General features: G+C 44.4%; 1 protein-coding gene across 1 annotated transcript in view; it reads left to right on the top strand.

Annotated features, from left to right (window-relative positions):
* The window catches only part of CLCN1 (chloride voltage-gated channel 1), a 132,091-nt gene that overhangs the window by 92,439 nt on the left and 22,671 nt on the right, over positions 1-16,981 (top strand). The window contains exon 16 of the mRNA XM_055002589.1: positions 2,014-2,147. Coding sequence (XP_054858564.1) covers positions 2,014-2,147 — 134 coding nt within the window. The remainder of the gene's footprint in view (positions 1-2,013; positions 2,148-16,981) is intronic.

Genomic DNA, 16,981 nt, shown 5'->3' with positions numbered 1-16,981 from the left:
CCTGGGGGTGTGCTGCACCACCTGAGGGGTGCCCCAGGGGGCTTGCCCCCCCTGCTAGCCAGGTAAGTGGGGGTAAGGTGAGGTGAGAGCAGGGGATCCCCCGCCCTGGGCAGGGGAATGGCATCCTTACCACAAATGCCTGTCCCAATCAACAAAACACCCTTTGCAACAGCAGCCCTCTTACGGCACCTTCTGAAAATTGGTGATGAAAAGGCCTCTCTTGCCTCTTCCAGGAGGCCATTCAGAGCCCCCACCCAAAAGGCCTCCTCCCCAGCCTTAGACATCATCACAAGTACACTACTGAGTTAACAGGTCCTATGATGATAGTTCAAAGGTATTGTGTTGGGATGTTGTACACCTTGCATAAGAAGTAGAGTCCCGACAAGGCAGAGATGGTATTGGGGGCAGTCCGAGAGATCTGGGAGGCAGTGGGTCCTCTATTCTGGATAGGCTCGCGCTGCCTTTAAACTGGATCCAACTGGGAGTGTTGCTGATATAGTTTTGCTTGTGGAGGGGCTAGGTGATGTCTATGACCAGCAGAGGGTTTTTCTCATCTTTGGCTAATAGAACAGCGATGGCTGTTCCTAAAGGAAACTGAGCTGGGGGCGTCACTGTGATATGTCATGTGTGGTAACCTTCAGGCTGGAGTACCGACATTTAAGCTGTGGTAGGACTCTCCTTGAAGACCACCAGAAAATCAATTGTTTCAGAATCAGAGGCAACCTATTATGCCTGCAGTAGAAGAGTTCCCTGGTTCCTACTTAGTTTTCAGTGTTGGCTTTGACTTTGGAGTCTTAAACGGGCTGCATCCTCAGGTATCTCAGGGAATGCCTTGTCCCATAGAAGTCTCCTTGAAGGTAATCCTAAAAAAACATTCCTGGAAGAAAGTCCCACTGAATAGACCTGAGTGAGATTCTGTGTAAACCAGTTTAGGATTGCTCTCTTTGTTATCAGATGGGTCCCTACTTCAGCAGTATAATCCTATGGTTAATCCATTTAAACTCCTTGATTCCATTGGCCTTAAACTGGAGCAACTCTGCGTAGGTTTGGACTGCCAAGGTTCAGTCCTGATCAGATATCAGATGGCCGCCACAGGGGGGTGTCTTTTCTCAGCTGTGGTGCAATCATATTTCAAAGTCTTTCCTTCGATGTTTGGCAGGCCTGCTCAAAGGTCTGCAAAGTGTTTTATTCCAAATGTTATTTTATGGTTACATTTAATCAATGTTTTGTGACATTTCGTATGATTTTGTCTTTTTGTCAACTGCCTCAAATGTTTTAAAAAGGCAATATGGAAATACTTAAAATAAGAATGCCAGCAGGCATTTGAAGCTTTTCAAGTGAATTGGTTCTATGGGTTTATTATTGTTTATCTGCAATACCGAGAATGCTGTCCTGGGAGTAAGCACCTTTGACTAAAATGGAACTTCTAAGCAGGCCTGTTTAAGATTGCATTGTCAGTTTTTAAAAGTTATTCTATTTTTTTACATGTATTTTATTTATTTAGTATTATAGTGCTTGTAGATATGTTGACTGATTCAAGTTCCTGAAGAGGGACATTTTGTTTGTTTATTTATATTTTATTATGTTTATTTGGTGGTGTGGTGGTTAAGAGCGCGGGACTCTAATCTGGAGAACCAGGTTTGATTCCTCAGTCCTCCACTTGCAGCCAGCTGGGTGACCTTGGGCTAGTCACAGCTCTCTCAGAGCTCTCTCAGCCCCACCCACCTCACAGGGTGTTTTGTTGTGGGGATAATAATGACATACTTTGTAAACCACTCTGAGTGGGTGTTAAGTCATCCTGAAGGGCAGTATATAAATCAAATGTTATTATTATTAATTTATTAATTTATTTTTATTTTGCTATGTTTATAGTATGTCTTTCTCACTGAGACTCAAGGCAGATTATGCAGTGGAAGTCAATGTGATGAATGAATGAATGAATAATGAGTAAAGCCCCTTTCCTTTTTCTTAACTCACCCTTTCCTCTTTGCTTTTAACTTCTCCCTACTCAAGCAAATACAACATCTTTGTCGAGGATATTATGGTGTGTGATGTAAAATTCATCTGGTCTAACTGCAAATACCGGGATCTGCAGGCACTGCTACACGGCACCACCGTCAAGACCTTTCCTTTGGTGGATTCTCCAGGTGAGCTGGGAGTGGGGGGAGGAATGCACGACTCTTGTGGAGTGTCACAGGACAATTAACATAGCCTTATAAGGAGGCATTCCCTGGAGATGCCCCTGGCTTCATTTTGCCCACCCCACTGTTCCTTTCCTTCCCCACGCCTCGCCCGTGCAATGGCAAAACACTGCATTGCGCTAGCTGCCTATCAGGTTGGTCTATCTGCAAAGACCAGTTTTTGCTGCCATGATGTACGGTGGGGAACATCTTGCAGGGAGAAAGTTAATACTGATTTGGCCAGAATCAGTTTGGAGCCAGTTTGGTGTAGTGGTTAAGAGTGTGGGACTCTAATCTGGAGAACCGGGTTGGATTCCCTTCTCCTCCGCTTGAAGCCAGCTGGGTGACCTTGGATCAGTCACAGCTCTTCCAGAGCTCTCTCAGCCCCACCCACCTCACAGGGTGTTTTGTTGTGATGATAATAATGGCATGCTTTGTAAACTGCTCTGAGTGGGCATTAAGTTGTCCTGAAGGGCAGTATATAAATCGAATGCTGTTGCTGTTGTTGTTGTTGTTGTTAACAACAACAACTCTGGCACAGAAAATGAATCTGTATAGCCAAAAGTGAGGGGATGGAGTCCAAAATCATGGAGGGCCGGGCAAATACTGAAGGGACTGAATCCAGTTTGTTCTGGAGTGCAGGCCAACCAATCCCAAAAGGTTCTGTTTTGGCCCACCATCCCTGCAATGAGTCTGAAGAAGGCGGTGTCAGGGGGGTGTAGGGTTGCCAGGCCCCCCTACCCTCTGGGCGGGAGACCTGGCACTCCCCTTTTGGTTGTCCTTGTGTGCGCTCCTGGGCTACATGATGATGTCACTTCTGGGAAGTGACATCATTGCACGGGCCATGTGATATACCCAGGGAGTGCTGCACTCTGCAGCAGGCCGAATCAGGCCCGTTTGGGGCCAAATCGGGCCACTGAAGAGCACGGGGGTGCTGCCAAGGTGGCACGACAGGCCCTGGAGTGCTGCTGTGCTCCACAGCAGGGCAAATCAGGCCTGTTTGGGGTTGAATCAGGCTTGTTTCTGCGGCAGGCAGGAGCATGCTGCGCCACCAGGAAGCGCGCCCTGAGAGGCACATCCCCCCCCCTTTCCCCCTGCCAGCCAGATAAACAGGGGTGGAGGGTGGGGGCGGGGAATCCCCTGCCTCCAGCGTGAGACTGGCAACCCTAGTGGGGAGGGCTCACAAAAATACCTATATGGTCTCAGGCTTCATATCTGGGTGGGGAAGCTGCCTCCAAAGGGGTGGGTTTCAGCCAGTGCACACTAGGATTCCTCTACGGAGGAGAAGCACAGGGAGTGTGTGTGCAAATAATGTGCACACAGGCGGTGAGTCCCCCACCGTCCAGCCCCCTGCTTGGGCACCTGGCAACCCTAATTTGCTCCAAATGCCATCGAGCGCTTCCCTGACGTGACGACATCACTTCTCGTTTCATGTGAAAAGTAACATGGCACATGGCAATGATGCTGAATCCCTTGTCCCCACCCCCAGACTTTTCTGTTGGGGTGCCCACTAGGGCTGGTATAACCCCCGAGAGCTAGTTGGTTTAGCCCAGGAGGGCGGAGTCAGTGCCTGGAGCTGAGCAGCCAAGGAGAAGGCTGGTTGCTGGGGGGGCTTGATGGCCTTTTATGCGCTCTCATCACCTCGAAGAAGGGCTGCAATTCCCAAGCTGGAGACAGAAGCCTGAGTTTCAGTTTGCTTCTATAATGAAGAGGACTGTAGAAAAGGACTCTGGCATTTGACGGACCTGAAAGTTGGACTTCACTCACCCTGAAGTGGTTCCAAGTGACAACCAGTTACTTGGCTACGCAAAGGCTTTATTGACTATTCCTTGTTGCACCGATGGATTGGGTTGTAAAAAGAATCTAGTTGTATTTGTCTGACTATTGAAATGGTTTTGATTTAAAGGAATTTCTTAATTTACATTTGACTTGCGAGTTTGATTCCTAAATTAGCCCCATAGAACCAATTCAAAAAGAGGTTACGCGGGCAACCTTATATCTGGACGTTGCCACAAGCACGTCCAGTTGCATCCAGGCGCACTAGGGAGCATGGGAAAGGGACATCCTGTACACCCTAGCTTCTCTGGACATTGCTGCATCGTGCCATCCTGAAACTTGAGGCCTTATTATCACTGTAAACCCTGACCTCAACATATTTCAAAATGGATTAGGAGCAACAGTAGCAGTAGCAGTAAGTTTAATTGTATATGGCCAAAGGCCGTCACAATACAAAGTTAAAAAACAGTAAAAATAGAAATCTATCTTACAAGCATAAAATACAGTTATTAAAATAATAAAAATAAAATACAATTAAAATGGGACCTTAATAAATACCAGACAGTTATGAGAAAAGTTAGGTTTCTGAGGAGCAACAGTATGGAGCGACAGTATGGGTGCCAAGCCCCCTGTGGGGGCAGAGGGATCCCCCAGCCCTGTGTTTCGTTGCCTGCTGCATATCTGAAAAAGTGTGCTGTGGCTCACAAAAGCTCATCCCCTGCCACAATTTTTGTTAGTTTTGTAGGTGCTACTGGACTCTTGCTCTTTTCGTCTGCTACAGACAGACTAACATGGCTACCCATCTTGATGTTGCTGCTGGGAATAACTCCTGGAGAAAAATTAGAAAAATAAGGCCATGTCTACTTGCAGGAACATCTTATCATAGAGTTCTGGCAATTCCTAGAGGTACCCATAAGTAACAAAGGATCATTTAGGAAATGCTTTATGGTAAAGCTGGAAGTTCTTTCCATCATTTCTGGGTAGCTCTAGCAATTGCCAGAACTCTTTGATAGGAATTTCCTGGAAGAAAGCCTTTTCTTTCTTTTAAATTTCTCTCTCGCAACACTGCCCCTCCACAAACCTCCTGCCTAGGCAACAGAGGGGAGGCCTCTCAGCCCCTTTTGTGAACAAGATGGAGCCTAAACTGAGTATGGAATTACTGCAGAGCATCCCCCAAACTTTCTCCAAGTAAACGTGTTTCAACAGCTCCGTTCCAAATTGGATTGGGTCTGCCCATCTCTGATAGTCAAAGGAAACAGCTTATTCTGCAGCTAAAATAAACAGTAAGTTGAAACTTAGCTCATGTTTTTAAAAAAGTATCGAGTACTACAACATTTAGCTAATCACAATATGGATTTCTGATAACAATTGTGTGTCATGACATGTTGTTTTTTTTAAAAAAGGACAATGCTACAAAATAGGGCAGAGTCAAAACTGCAAAATGATACAATTTGTCTCATATTTGCTTACATTGTTAAGAAAAACCTGCCATTTTTCACTGAGTACTTGACCTCCCTTTTAGCCTTTCATGAATTTAGGGGAGCCATTCTGATGACCTGCATGCCCTAAGGTGGGGCAGAAGGGCCAGACTCAAGGAAGAGCATTGACACGTGGGAACGGGAACGATCAGATTTGTAAAGATCTGTCTTACAAGCAGTTCGATCCTTCTGTACACCACCAAGGAATCTGTTTTTAAGATAGATGTTCCATTAAAGATGCTACATTCAGACTCTGAAGTGTATTCCTGAAGCAGAAAAGAGGGCAGACGAGCCCTTCTTCCGCCATTACGGCCCTTTGCGGCCGAGAATCTTCGCTTTCTTTGTCTGCTTGTTTGTGTTGCTGGGAGGTTTCCCCCCCCCCCTTTCTTTTCCTTCATCATTATCCAGGAAGATGCACGATTTCTGGTTTGTATTCCTAGTCTCAGAATTGTGCTCTCATGCAAAAAAAATACAACGCTCTCCTGGGGTCTTGCAAAAGAAAGAGATGAAGGCCTGTAGTGACTAAGTAGTGAAGAATCCAGTAGCACCTTTAAGACTAATCAACTTTACTGTAGCATAAGCTTTCGAGAACCACAGCTCTCTTCATCAGATGCATGGAGGGTAAGAAGAAACTGGCCAGATATATAGGTGGAGAGGGGAGGAGGGGGGAGTAGATGCAAATCAGTTCGCTTCTGTTAATGGGATCAGTTCGCTTCTGTTAATGAAATCAGTTACTTCCGATAATGAGATAACCATTCATAGTCTCTATTCAATCCAAGTCTGACTGAGTCAAATTTACATATGAATTCCAATTCAGCAGCTTCCCGTGGGATTTTGTTTTTGAAAGGTTTCCGTTGAACTTTGGTGACTAAGTGACTAAGGGAGTTTTGGTCAATTTCATAATTTAGTTTAATTTAATTTATTCAATTTATAGTCCGCCCACCCCACACCAGTGGGCTCAGGGCAGATCACAACAAAGCTTAAAAACACACTGCACAATAAATTAACAATTACCATTAAAAACATAAATAGTACATAACATTCATTTAAAAATATACTTCATGTCCAATATACTGGGAAAGTAGTCTGTTGGGGAAAATATAATGCCACGTTCCAGGGACTGCTCATCAGAATCCCCACAAACGGGACTTCCGGTTTGGGATTCATGGAGGTCTAACGCAGCTCCATTTGTGGAGCTGACCGGATTGCCGTTTTAAACCGGCCGGAGGGGTGAAAATAACCCGCGGCCGACTGCTCTCAGGCGGGGAGCAGGCAAAGAACGCTCAAGACCCTAGGGTGAGTTAGATCTCGGACGAGGGGGGGCTCTACACAAGGAGTCTCCCCCCCGATCCTTGAGGTCCCACCTTGCGACGGGTCGGCTATAATCTCTGCGGCAATTTTGGGGCCAATTCGGCTGGCATAAGACCTACATACCCAAGCTTCGATCGGGGAGGGAAGTCGAGAGGAGAATTTAAGATCGAAACAGCGATTACAACCCGAGAAAGCTGGAGAGAAGGTAAAGATCGCTATCTCTTGAAACGGGACAGATTGACAAAAACAGAGAGGAAAGAAAGTAGACTTTTAAACTGCAACAGACTAGCGAAAAGGAGGTGAAGACTCGGCAGGAGTTGTATTTTAAAAGAGACTAAGTTTAAAGAAGTTATTACAAAAATCGGACTATTGTTTTGAATACCTGTGGTTTTGGAGCTGTGGGAAAAAGACACCATCGCGAGACCTGCTGTGGGAAGACGGGAGACAGGAAGTGCGTAACAACAATAGAGTGGCTGGAGGGAAGCGGCCCTTGCCAAAGGACAGGAAGTGGGGAATCGCCATCTTTGAAAGTGGAAGGTTCGTGGCTTCAGCGGAAGAGGAAGTAGGCCATCTTGGATTATAATAACATAGAGAAACCATAGAGAAAAGACGCCCGACATTTTGGATATAAAAAATTAATTTTGGCAAAGATTGGGACATTTAAAAAAAAGGAAAACGTTTAATTATACGCCACGGAGCTGAGGAAGAGAGCAGATTCGTGGGAGCGAGCTAAAGCAAGCCCCACGATGTCGAAAAAAGAGTGGCAATCGGCAATAGAAAACTTGGACAAAAAACTTATAGACATGATGAAAGAACTTAAGGACACGAAATTGGAGCTTATTAAAGAGGTCAAGGAAGTTACACAGACAGTAAAGTCGGAGCTGTCAGAAGTGAAAAAAGGTGTGGAAACGATTAGCAGTGAATTACAAGGAACGCAGCAGAGAGTTAAAACAGTAGAAGACGCGATGGAGAATTTAATAGACACGCAACAAACAGAGATGAGGCTGGTGAAGGGGAGGATGTCAGTTGCAGAAACTAAACACATGGAGAAGCAGCTTCGTTTTCGTGGTCTGCCAGAAGTGGAAGGGAAGTCAGCGCAAGAACAGATGACTGAGGTGTTGGCTGATTACCTGGGGAAGGAGGAGGAGGAAATTGTGGCTATCCTAGATGTGGCGTATCGTGTGAACTCGAGAATTGCAACCCAGAGGAAACTACCAAGGGATGTGATTGTGCAGTTTACAACTAGAAATATGAAAGAGAGGATTGTGACCAAACAATTTCAAGATCCATTGGAGATTGATGGCAAGACGATTATTATAATGAAGGAACTGCCCAGATCAGTGTTATTGGACAGGAAAAAATATAGAGTGCTAATTCAGACTTTGAAGGACATGAATATCAGATACAGATGGGAGTTACCGGAAGGAGTGTCCTTTGAGTTTGGAGGGGCAAAAAAACGCATCAGATCTGAGCGGGAGATGGAGAGATTTATCATGGACAATGAAAAAGACTTACCAACAAATCCATGAATATGGAGTGTAAAGTATTATCTTGGAATGTAAATGGACTAAACTCACCGAATAAGAGAAAAAATATTTTTCATTGGCTACTAAAACAAAAATGTGATATTGTTTGTTTGCAGGAGACCCACATTAGAAAACAGGATGTAAAATATTTAAAATCTGGAAAATTGGGCAAAGAATTTGTAGCGGCTTCCAACAAGAAAAAAAGAGGAGTGGTGTTGTATATAAAAGAGGAGCTGCAGCCAAAATTTGTTATGAGAGATGTGGAAGCTAGATTTGTAGCAGTGGAATGTAATTGGAACTTAAAGAGAGTGTTGGTAGTCGGACTTTATGCACCTAACGGTGCAAAGGAAAGCTTCTTTGAGGACTTAAGGAAGCACCTAGACGATCTTGTATATGACCAGATAATTCTTGCTGGAGATTTCAATGGAGTGACAGATTTGGAATTAGACAAAAAGACTACAAAAGCACAAAAGAAAAGAGGACTATTGCCAAAGCTTTTTTTTGAGTTGATTCAACAAGAGACTCTCGAAGACGTATGGAGGAGAGAATATCCTAAAACCAAACAGTTTACTTTTTATTCTGCAAGGCATCTTACATTATCAAGAATTGATATGATCTGGGCCTCAAAGGACTTAGCGCTATGGACTAAGGAGGTAGAAATAATGCCGATGGTAGGCTCAGATCACAACCCAATTATGTGGAAATTTGGAAAAAGGAGAAAAAGGAAAGCCTGGAGAATAAATGAGGACCTGTTACAGGAAAGTGAGAATATGGAAACACTGAGAAGAGAGACTAAGTTTTTTATACAATACAACGTGAATAAAGAAGTACCAACCAGTAAAGTTTGGGAAGCGTACAAGGCGGTTGTAAGGGGCATACTAATGGACTTAAATGGTAGAGCAAGGAAAAAGAAAGAGGAGAAAAGACAAGAGATTGAGGAGAAAATAAAGGCCAAAGAAGTACAGTTAAAAAAGAGACCAGGGAAAAAGAAAATACATCAGGAAATCAAAATTCTTCAAGAACAGTTAACAGCAATGAGTAACAAAGAATTGGAGTGGAACCTTAAAAGACTGAATCAAAAAGCTTTTGAGGGTGCTAATAAACCTGGGAAATATTTGGCATGGCAATTAAAGAAGAAAAGGGAAAAGAAAATAATAAATAAAATTTGTGAAGAAAACAAAACGTATTTGGAGCAGACTACCATTAGCAGAGCCTTTTATAAATTTTACGCTAAGCTGTATAATAAAAAAGAAGTAAACAAAGAATCAATAGCATCATATTTGGAGAAAACCAAACTTCCAGAGATCTCGGAAGCTTGGAGAAATAAGCTGAACAGTGAAGTAACTGATGAGGAAATAAATATGGCAATACAATCCGCAAATCTAGGAAAGGCGCCAGGGCCAGATGGACTTACGGCTAAATTTTATAAGACAATGGCCAATGAACTGGCACCATTCCTAAAAGAGGTGATGAACGGAGTTTTTAGGGATCAAAGAATTCCAGACACTTGGAGCGAAGCGAATATATCATTGATCCCAAAAGAGGGCCAAGATCTGACTAGCGTGAAAAATTATAGGCCTATATCACTACTCAATAATGATTATAAAATTTTTGCGAAGATATTGGCGGAGAGATTGAAGGGGTGGCTCTCGGAAGTCATAGAGGAGGAACAAGCAGGCTTTTTGCCAGACAGACAAATAAGAGACAACTTAAGGACAGTGATCAATGCTATTGAATACTACGACAAGCGTTGTGACAAAGAGGTTGGTTTCTTCTTTGTAGACGCTGAAAAAGCGTTTGACAATTTAAACTGGGACTTTATGTTTGCCACTATGGAAAAGCTACAACTGGGAGAAAGATTCGTCAGAGCAATCAAGGAAATCTATAGAGACCAGACTGCAGCAATTGTAGTGAATGATGAATTGACCAAAAAATTGACGATTAGTAAAGGAACAAGACAAGGTTGCCCGTTATCTCCATTGTTGTTCATTTTAGTATTGGAGATTCTGATGATACAAATTCGACAAGATGAGGAAATACGAGGAATAAAAATAAAGGACTATTCATATAAGGTCAGAGCATTTGCAGACGACATAATGTTAATTGTAGAAGACCCACTGGAGAACATGCCAAAAGTGATAGACAAGATCAAGGAGTTTGGAGATTTGGCAGGTTTCTTCATTAACAAAAAGAAGTCAAAGATATTATGCAAAAACATGACTAAGCAGAAACAACAATTGTTAATGGAAACAACGGATTGTGAAGTAACTAGTAAGGTGAAATACTTGGGAGTTGAGCTGACTGCAAAAAATATAGATTTGTTCAAGAATAATTATGAAAAATTATGGACTCAGATAGAGAGAGACTTGATCAAATGGAATAGATTGAACCTGTCATGGTTGGGCAGGATTGCAGCAGTTAAGATGAATGTGTTACCAAGAGTAATGTTTTTGTTACAGACAATACCAATCATCAGAGACTCTAAACAATTTGAAAAATGGCAGAGGAAAATATCAGATTTTGTTTGGGCAGGCAAGAAGCCTCGAGTGAAAGTAAAAGTTTTACAAGATGCAAAGGAGAGAGGCGGAATGCAACTGCCCAATCTGAGACTTTACCATGATGCAATCTGCCTAGTTTGGCTAAAAGAGTGGATGACATTAAAGAATAAGAGACTATTAGCCCTAGAGGGATATAAAAAAATTTTTGGATGGCACGCATACCTATGGCATGACAAAGTAAAGGTCAACTCGATGTTCCTGCATCATTTTGTAAGGAGAAGTCTATTTACAATCTGGAAGAAGTATAGAACTTACCTACAAGAAGGAACCCCCTTGTGGGTGGTTCCATATGAGGTGATAGATCCGAGAGCTGTGGATAATGAACAACAATGTTTAACGTACAAAGAAATAACTAAGATTGAAGTATCTAAACTTAGAATAAAGACGCAAGAGGAACTATCACCTAACTATGATTGGTTTCAGTATAGACAGATTAGAGACTTATACAACTCAGACTTTGCAAAAGGGGGCATACGAACAGAGAACTCGGAACTAGAGCAGACCCTTCTTAAAGAAGACAAGAAAAGAATATCCAAGGTATACCAAGTATTGCTGAAATGGTATACTGAGGATGAGATAGTTAAAACACAGATGGTGAAATGGGCTATAAATTTCAATAAAGAAATAACAATGGAGGCATGGGAATACTTGTGGAAAACTACAATGAAGACAACGACATGTATCAATATTAAAGAGAACATTTTCAAAATGATCTATCGTTGGTACATGACACCAAAGAAGATTGCGCTAGGGAATTTGAATACTTCTAATAAATGCTGGAAATGTAAGAAACATGAGGGCTCCCTCTATCATATGTGGTGGTCGTGTGAGGTAGCTAGGCAGTTCTGGGGGGAAATAATAAGAGAAATGAGTGAAATTTTACAGTTTCAAATAAATAAGAACCCAGAACTCCTGCTGCTAAACTTGGGAATGGAGGGAATTCCAGCCCATCATAGGACGTTGATTTTTTATATGACTGCAGCAGCTAGACTTTTGTATGCGCAGAAATGGAAAGTACAAGAAGTACCAACTATTGAAGATTGGATCTACAAATTGCTGTATATGGCTGAAATGGACAAGATGACAAGAAAACTGAGAGATCTGGACTCAGGGCAGTTCAACACAGACTGGGAGAAGCTGAAACAATACCTGGAGAAGAAATGGGAGGTGGGAGGAAAACTGTGGCAGTTTGAGAACTACTGAAATATAATAAAAGTATAAAAGAGAGGGGTGACTTTACCGGGGGAGGAAGAGAAATGTGAATTTATAAGCAGTTAGATTAATTGATTGAGATATATATAGATATGTATAGGTCAACTGATAGAGAATAATTAATGATAAGGTTTAAACATGAGGATTGACTAACTAACAATATTTTCTTTCTTTGACAAGATTTATATGCACCAAACTGAATGTATAGAAGAGTTAAATTGATTGAGTATCTGAGGAGTTATATAGAATTACCATAAAAAGTTGAAATGAGTAATATATAGAGAATAAATCAAATTGTTTGATTTAAATGTGGGAAATTTTTATGGTTTATATATTTTTATAGGTTTATATAGAATTATTCAAAACTGGAAAATGGGATAAATTGTTTATCTAAAGACGTATAGTTTGGGTGTATAATAATTAAAGGAGTTAATGATGCACTGCTTAATATAATGGAGAATGTATATCTGTTTTAGACAGAGGAATTTAATAGAAGTAAGGGAAAAGGGACAGAGGGTGGGAAAGCTGTTGGAAGTCAACAAAAGGGGGGGAAAGGGAGGGGGTTAGAAACGAAAAATTAGGGGAAAATTGATTGTAATGTAAAAATAAAAATGTTCTAACCCAATAAAAAATTTTTCAAAAAAAAAAAAAGAATCCCCACAAACGGGGGTCCAGTTCAATGAGCAGCGCAATAATGGGGGAAGCCTGATCTAGCGATGAAACCCAACAGCATCCGATTTCAAGAGTGTAACCCTAGGAAAAAATGTGTGTGTGCTACGTGCCCTCAAGCGCCTCCAACCTATGGTGACCCTATGAATGAAAGACCTCCAAAGTGTCCTATCATCAACAGACTTGCTCAGATCTTGCAAACTAGAGGACGTGGCTTCTTTTTTGGAATCAAGCCATCTCACGTTTTTCTCATTTTAGCTTCTAGGGAGGATTCCATGGTATCTGCAAAACTCTCTTCTAGCACATCATTTCAAATGAATCAGTTTTCTTCCTATCAGCTCTCTTTGTTGTCCAGCTTTCACATCCATACATAATAACGGGGAATACCATAGTTTGGATTATCTTGATCTTGGTCTCCAGAGAGACATCTTTATCTTTAATGATCTTATCTAGCTCACAGCTGCTCTGTCGAGTCTCAATCTTCTTCTGATTTCTTGGTTACAGCCTCCCTTTTGGTTGATGGTTGTGTCAAGGAATAGAAAATCTTGAACAATTTCAATTTCTTCATTGTCAACTTTAAAATTGTGTAATTCCTCAGTAGTCATTACTTTTGTCTTCTTCATGTTCAGACGTAATCCTACTTTGGCGCTTTCTCCTTAAATCTTTGGCAGTAGTCGTTTCAAGTCTTCACTATTTTCTGCCAGTAATGTGGTGTCATCTGCACTGGCCTCGGGCGCAAGGGCACTGGGGGGGGGGGCGCAGGAGTGGGTGTCGGGGGCGGAGGAGCGCGCAGCGGAGCTGGCATGGCTGGCTGCAGCTGCTGCTGTAGCCAGCCAGCCCCGTGCTTCCACCGCCGCCGCCACACGCCCCAACCGGGTGCAGCCTCCACGCACTGCCCCAGCAGCGGCTCACAGCTTCTGTGCCCGGCTGGGGTGCGTGGCGGCGGCGACAGAAGCACGGGGCTGGCTGCAGCAGCAGCTGCAGCTGCAGCCAGCCACGCCAGCTCTGTTGCATGCTTCTCTGCCCCAGCCGGGCGCAGAAGCCATGAGCTGCTGCTGGGGCGGTGCACAGAGTAGCCTCCGTGCGCCGCCCCAGCAGCGGCTCGCAGCTTCTGCGCTTGGCTGGGGCATGTGGCGGCGGTGGCACAGGGCTGGCTGGTTGGCTGGCTGCAGCTGCTGCTTCAGCCAGCCACTCCAGCTCCGCTGCGCACTCCTCCGCCCCAGCCAAGCGCAGAAGCCGTGAGCCGCTGCTGGGGCAGCTCACGGAGCAGCCTCCATGCGCCACCCCAGCAGCAGCTCTCAGCTTCTGTGCTCGGTGCTCCTCTGCACGCCCCAGCCCCCCTGTGGCGCGTGATGACGTCTGCGATGACATCATCATGCAGTCCATGGCGTGCGTGCGTGCAGAGCGAGCGCACGCCGGCGCGGGCGCCAGAACCTCTGGCGCCGGCCCTGCATCTGCATATCTCAAATTGTTAGTGTTCCTTTCACCGATTTTCACTCCACCTTCTTCTAGATCTAATCCGGCTTTCCTTATGATATGTTCTGCAATGAGATTGATTTGATGGATTGATTTATTACATATATAATCCACAGTCCCCGTGAATGGGCTCAGAGCAGATAACATCAGTATTAAAATTTACAATAAAATTTGCTTTGAAAACTATAAATAAACATCAAATCCAGTAATAAAACAGCGGCCCTAGATGGCGGCCCATATATGCAACCCAAACCAAACATTCTATGGGGAGGATAATGGAGGAGCGGCGGACGGGCAGGGAGGCTCGCCCGTAGCCCAGCCTCAACCCTATGCCTGGTGGAACATCTCTGTCTTACAGGCCCAGCAAAAAGATAATAGAGATCTTGTGGGTTTCAGCAGACAGAGAGTCCCACCAGGCTGGTGCCAGGACCAAGAAGGCCCTGTCTCTGGTCGAGGCCGGGCAAGCCTTCCTAGGGCAAGGGACCACCAGCAGTTTTTTATCGACTGATCAGAGCACCCTCCGGGGCACATAAGGCGAGAGGCAGTTCCACAAATATACTAGTCACAGTCCACTAAGGACTTTATAGATTAAAACCAAAACCTTGAACAGGGAGATAATAGGCATCCTTGTCTGACACCTTTGCCAATTGGAAACCATTCTGTTTCTCCGTATTCTGTCCTGGCAGTAGCCTCTTGTTCAGAGTACAGGTTGTGCATCGAAACAATCAGATGTTGTGGCACCCCCATTTCTTTTCTTTTAACTCCTTCCATGATCCACACAGTCAAAACCTTTGCTCTGATCTATAAAACGCAGGCTGATTTTCTTCTGAAATTCCCTGGTATGTTCCATTAGCCATCATAAATTTGCGATGTGATCTCTAGTGCCTCTTCCTTTTTTGAATCCAGCTTGAACGCCTGGCATTTCGCGTTCCACATATGGTAAGAGTCTTTGCTGTAGAATTTTGAGCATCACTTTGCTTGCATGGGAAATTGATGTGATAATGGGCCATGTGAAAAACTGAAAGTTTGCCTCAGACTGCTGCGAGCCTGAGTCAGAATGCCTGCCTAATAAGCCATGCAAGGCACGAAATAGGTTTGGCACTTGCAACTTCTTTCGCAATGTTGTGAGTAAGACTGAAGGAGGACAAGGAAACTGCTCAGGGAAACTGGCAGGAGAAAGGGGGAGCAGCAGCAGCAGCAGAAGAAGGCGGCACTGGTTGTGTTGTGTGGCCCTTGCTCCTCTTCCATTTGGCCCTGGGGACTGGCACTGGGAGGGAAGGGAGCTACATCTGAGCTGTTGTCATACAGACCGGGCCAAGCGGCTGCTGCCTTCTGTGGGAGCCTCACAGTGTTTCTAAAGAGCCAGGAGCACTGGGGAAAGACGCTGGTATAATTCTGAAGAGGCAGTAGTGCAGTTGCACGTTCTGTGACGTTGTGATCTGAATGCTGGCAGGGAGCCAAGAAGGTTAACAGAACAGGGGCCTTGCTCCTGTTTTTAGGAGATGGTACAGAATGCTCACTTGGCTTGTTAAACCTCCAGATGTCCCCACGTGAATGAAAGGGGTGCCTCACAATACGCTCCATTCTCCCAAAGCCTTCATATTTCAAGGGAGGACTTGTAAAGAGTGGGGGGAGGCTGTCCTTCAGGGAAGCTTGCCCTCTACAGCTGCCCCTAGGGTTGCCAGATCCAGGTTGGGAAATTCCTGGAGATTTGGGGGGCGGAGCCTGAAGAGGGTGGGGTTTTGGGAGAGGAGGGGCCTCAGTGGGGTACAATGCCATAGAGTCCACCTTCCAAAGCAGCCATTTTCTCCAGGGGAACTGATCTCTGTTGCCTGGAGATGAGCTGCAATTCTGAGCAATCTCCAGCCATCACTTGGAGACTGGCAAGCCTAACTGCCCCACATAAGCTACTTCAAATGAGGAAATGGCATTCAGACAGTTAACTGTATGTGGTATACCCTAGGAGAAATGGGACACCTATAATTTATTAGTACATTTATTTATTTAAAGTATTTATTTGCTACTTTTCCTCCAAAGGTGCTCAAGGTAGCTTACGATATAAACACAGATATATGAAGAAAAACGGATTAAAAAGTTAAAATACAGTTAAAATCAGCCCACATTTTAAAAACTGCCCTAAATAAAACAGTCTTTGGCTTCCCTCTGAAACTAGAGAGCGAGAGGGCCAGGTGTGCCTCTCTAGGGAGACGGTGCTACAAGCGCAGGACTGCCCCTGAACAAGCCTTCTCCCTTGTCCCCACCAACCAAGCTCCGTTGTTGATGGGACGGTCAGGAGGGCCCCTCCCCAGAGATCTTAACTCCCAGGCAGGAACATAGGGGAGAAGAAGAATGCCCTACGAGTGACACCCCATCCCTGATGAGCGACCTGCCCTACCCAACACCCTTCACAGGCACCTTCCCCAAATCTCCAGGAATTTCTCAAGCCAGAGTTGGCAACCTTAGTCAAAAATATTTTGATAAATAACTTGTGGAACTCACTCCTTGCTAGTTTGGATGGCTTTAAGGGGGGATGCAGAAATTCATGGAGGCTAGGTCCATTAATGGCCATTTGCTGTGATGGCCAAACAGAACTTCCATGTTCCAAGGCAGTGCTGGGGGAGGAAGCAACGGGGGCCCAGTAGGGGAAACAGGGCACTGAACTAAATAGACCATTGGTCTGATCCAGTGGGACTCTTCTTGTATTAAGAGATATTCTGCAGAATGCTAAGCCAGCATTTCTCCTCCTGAGCCACTACAGAGCTGGTCTTTTGGTAGGGCTGCCAGACCCCCGGTGG

Source organism: Eublepharis macularius, chromosome 18 (assembly GCF_028583425.1).
Source record: "Eublepharis macularius isolate TG4126 chromosome 18, MPM_Emac_v1.0, whole genome shotgun sequence".
Lineage (NCBI taxonomy): Eukaryota > Metazoa > Chordata > Lepidosauria > Squamata > Eublepharidae > Eublepharis > Eublepharis macularius.
Note: the sequence above shows the minus strand (reverse complement) of the source record. Positions and strands in the feature narration are given on the sequence as shown.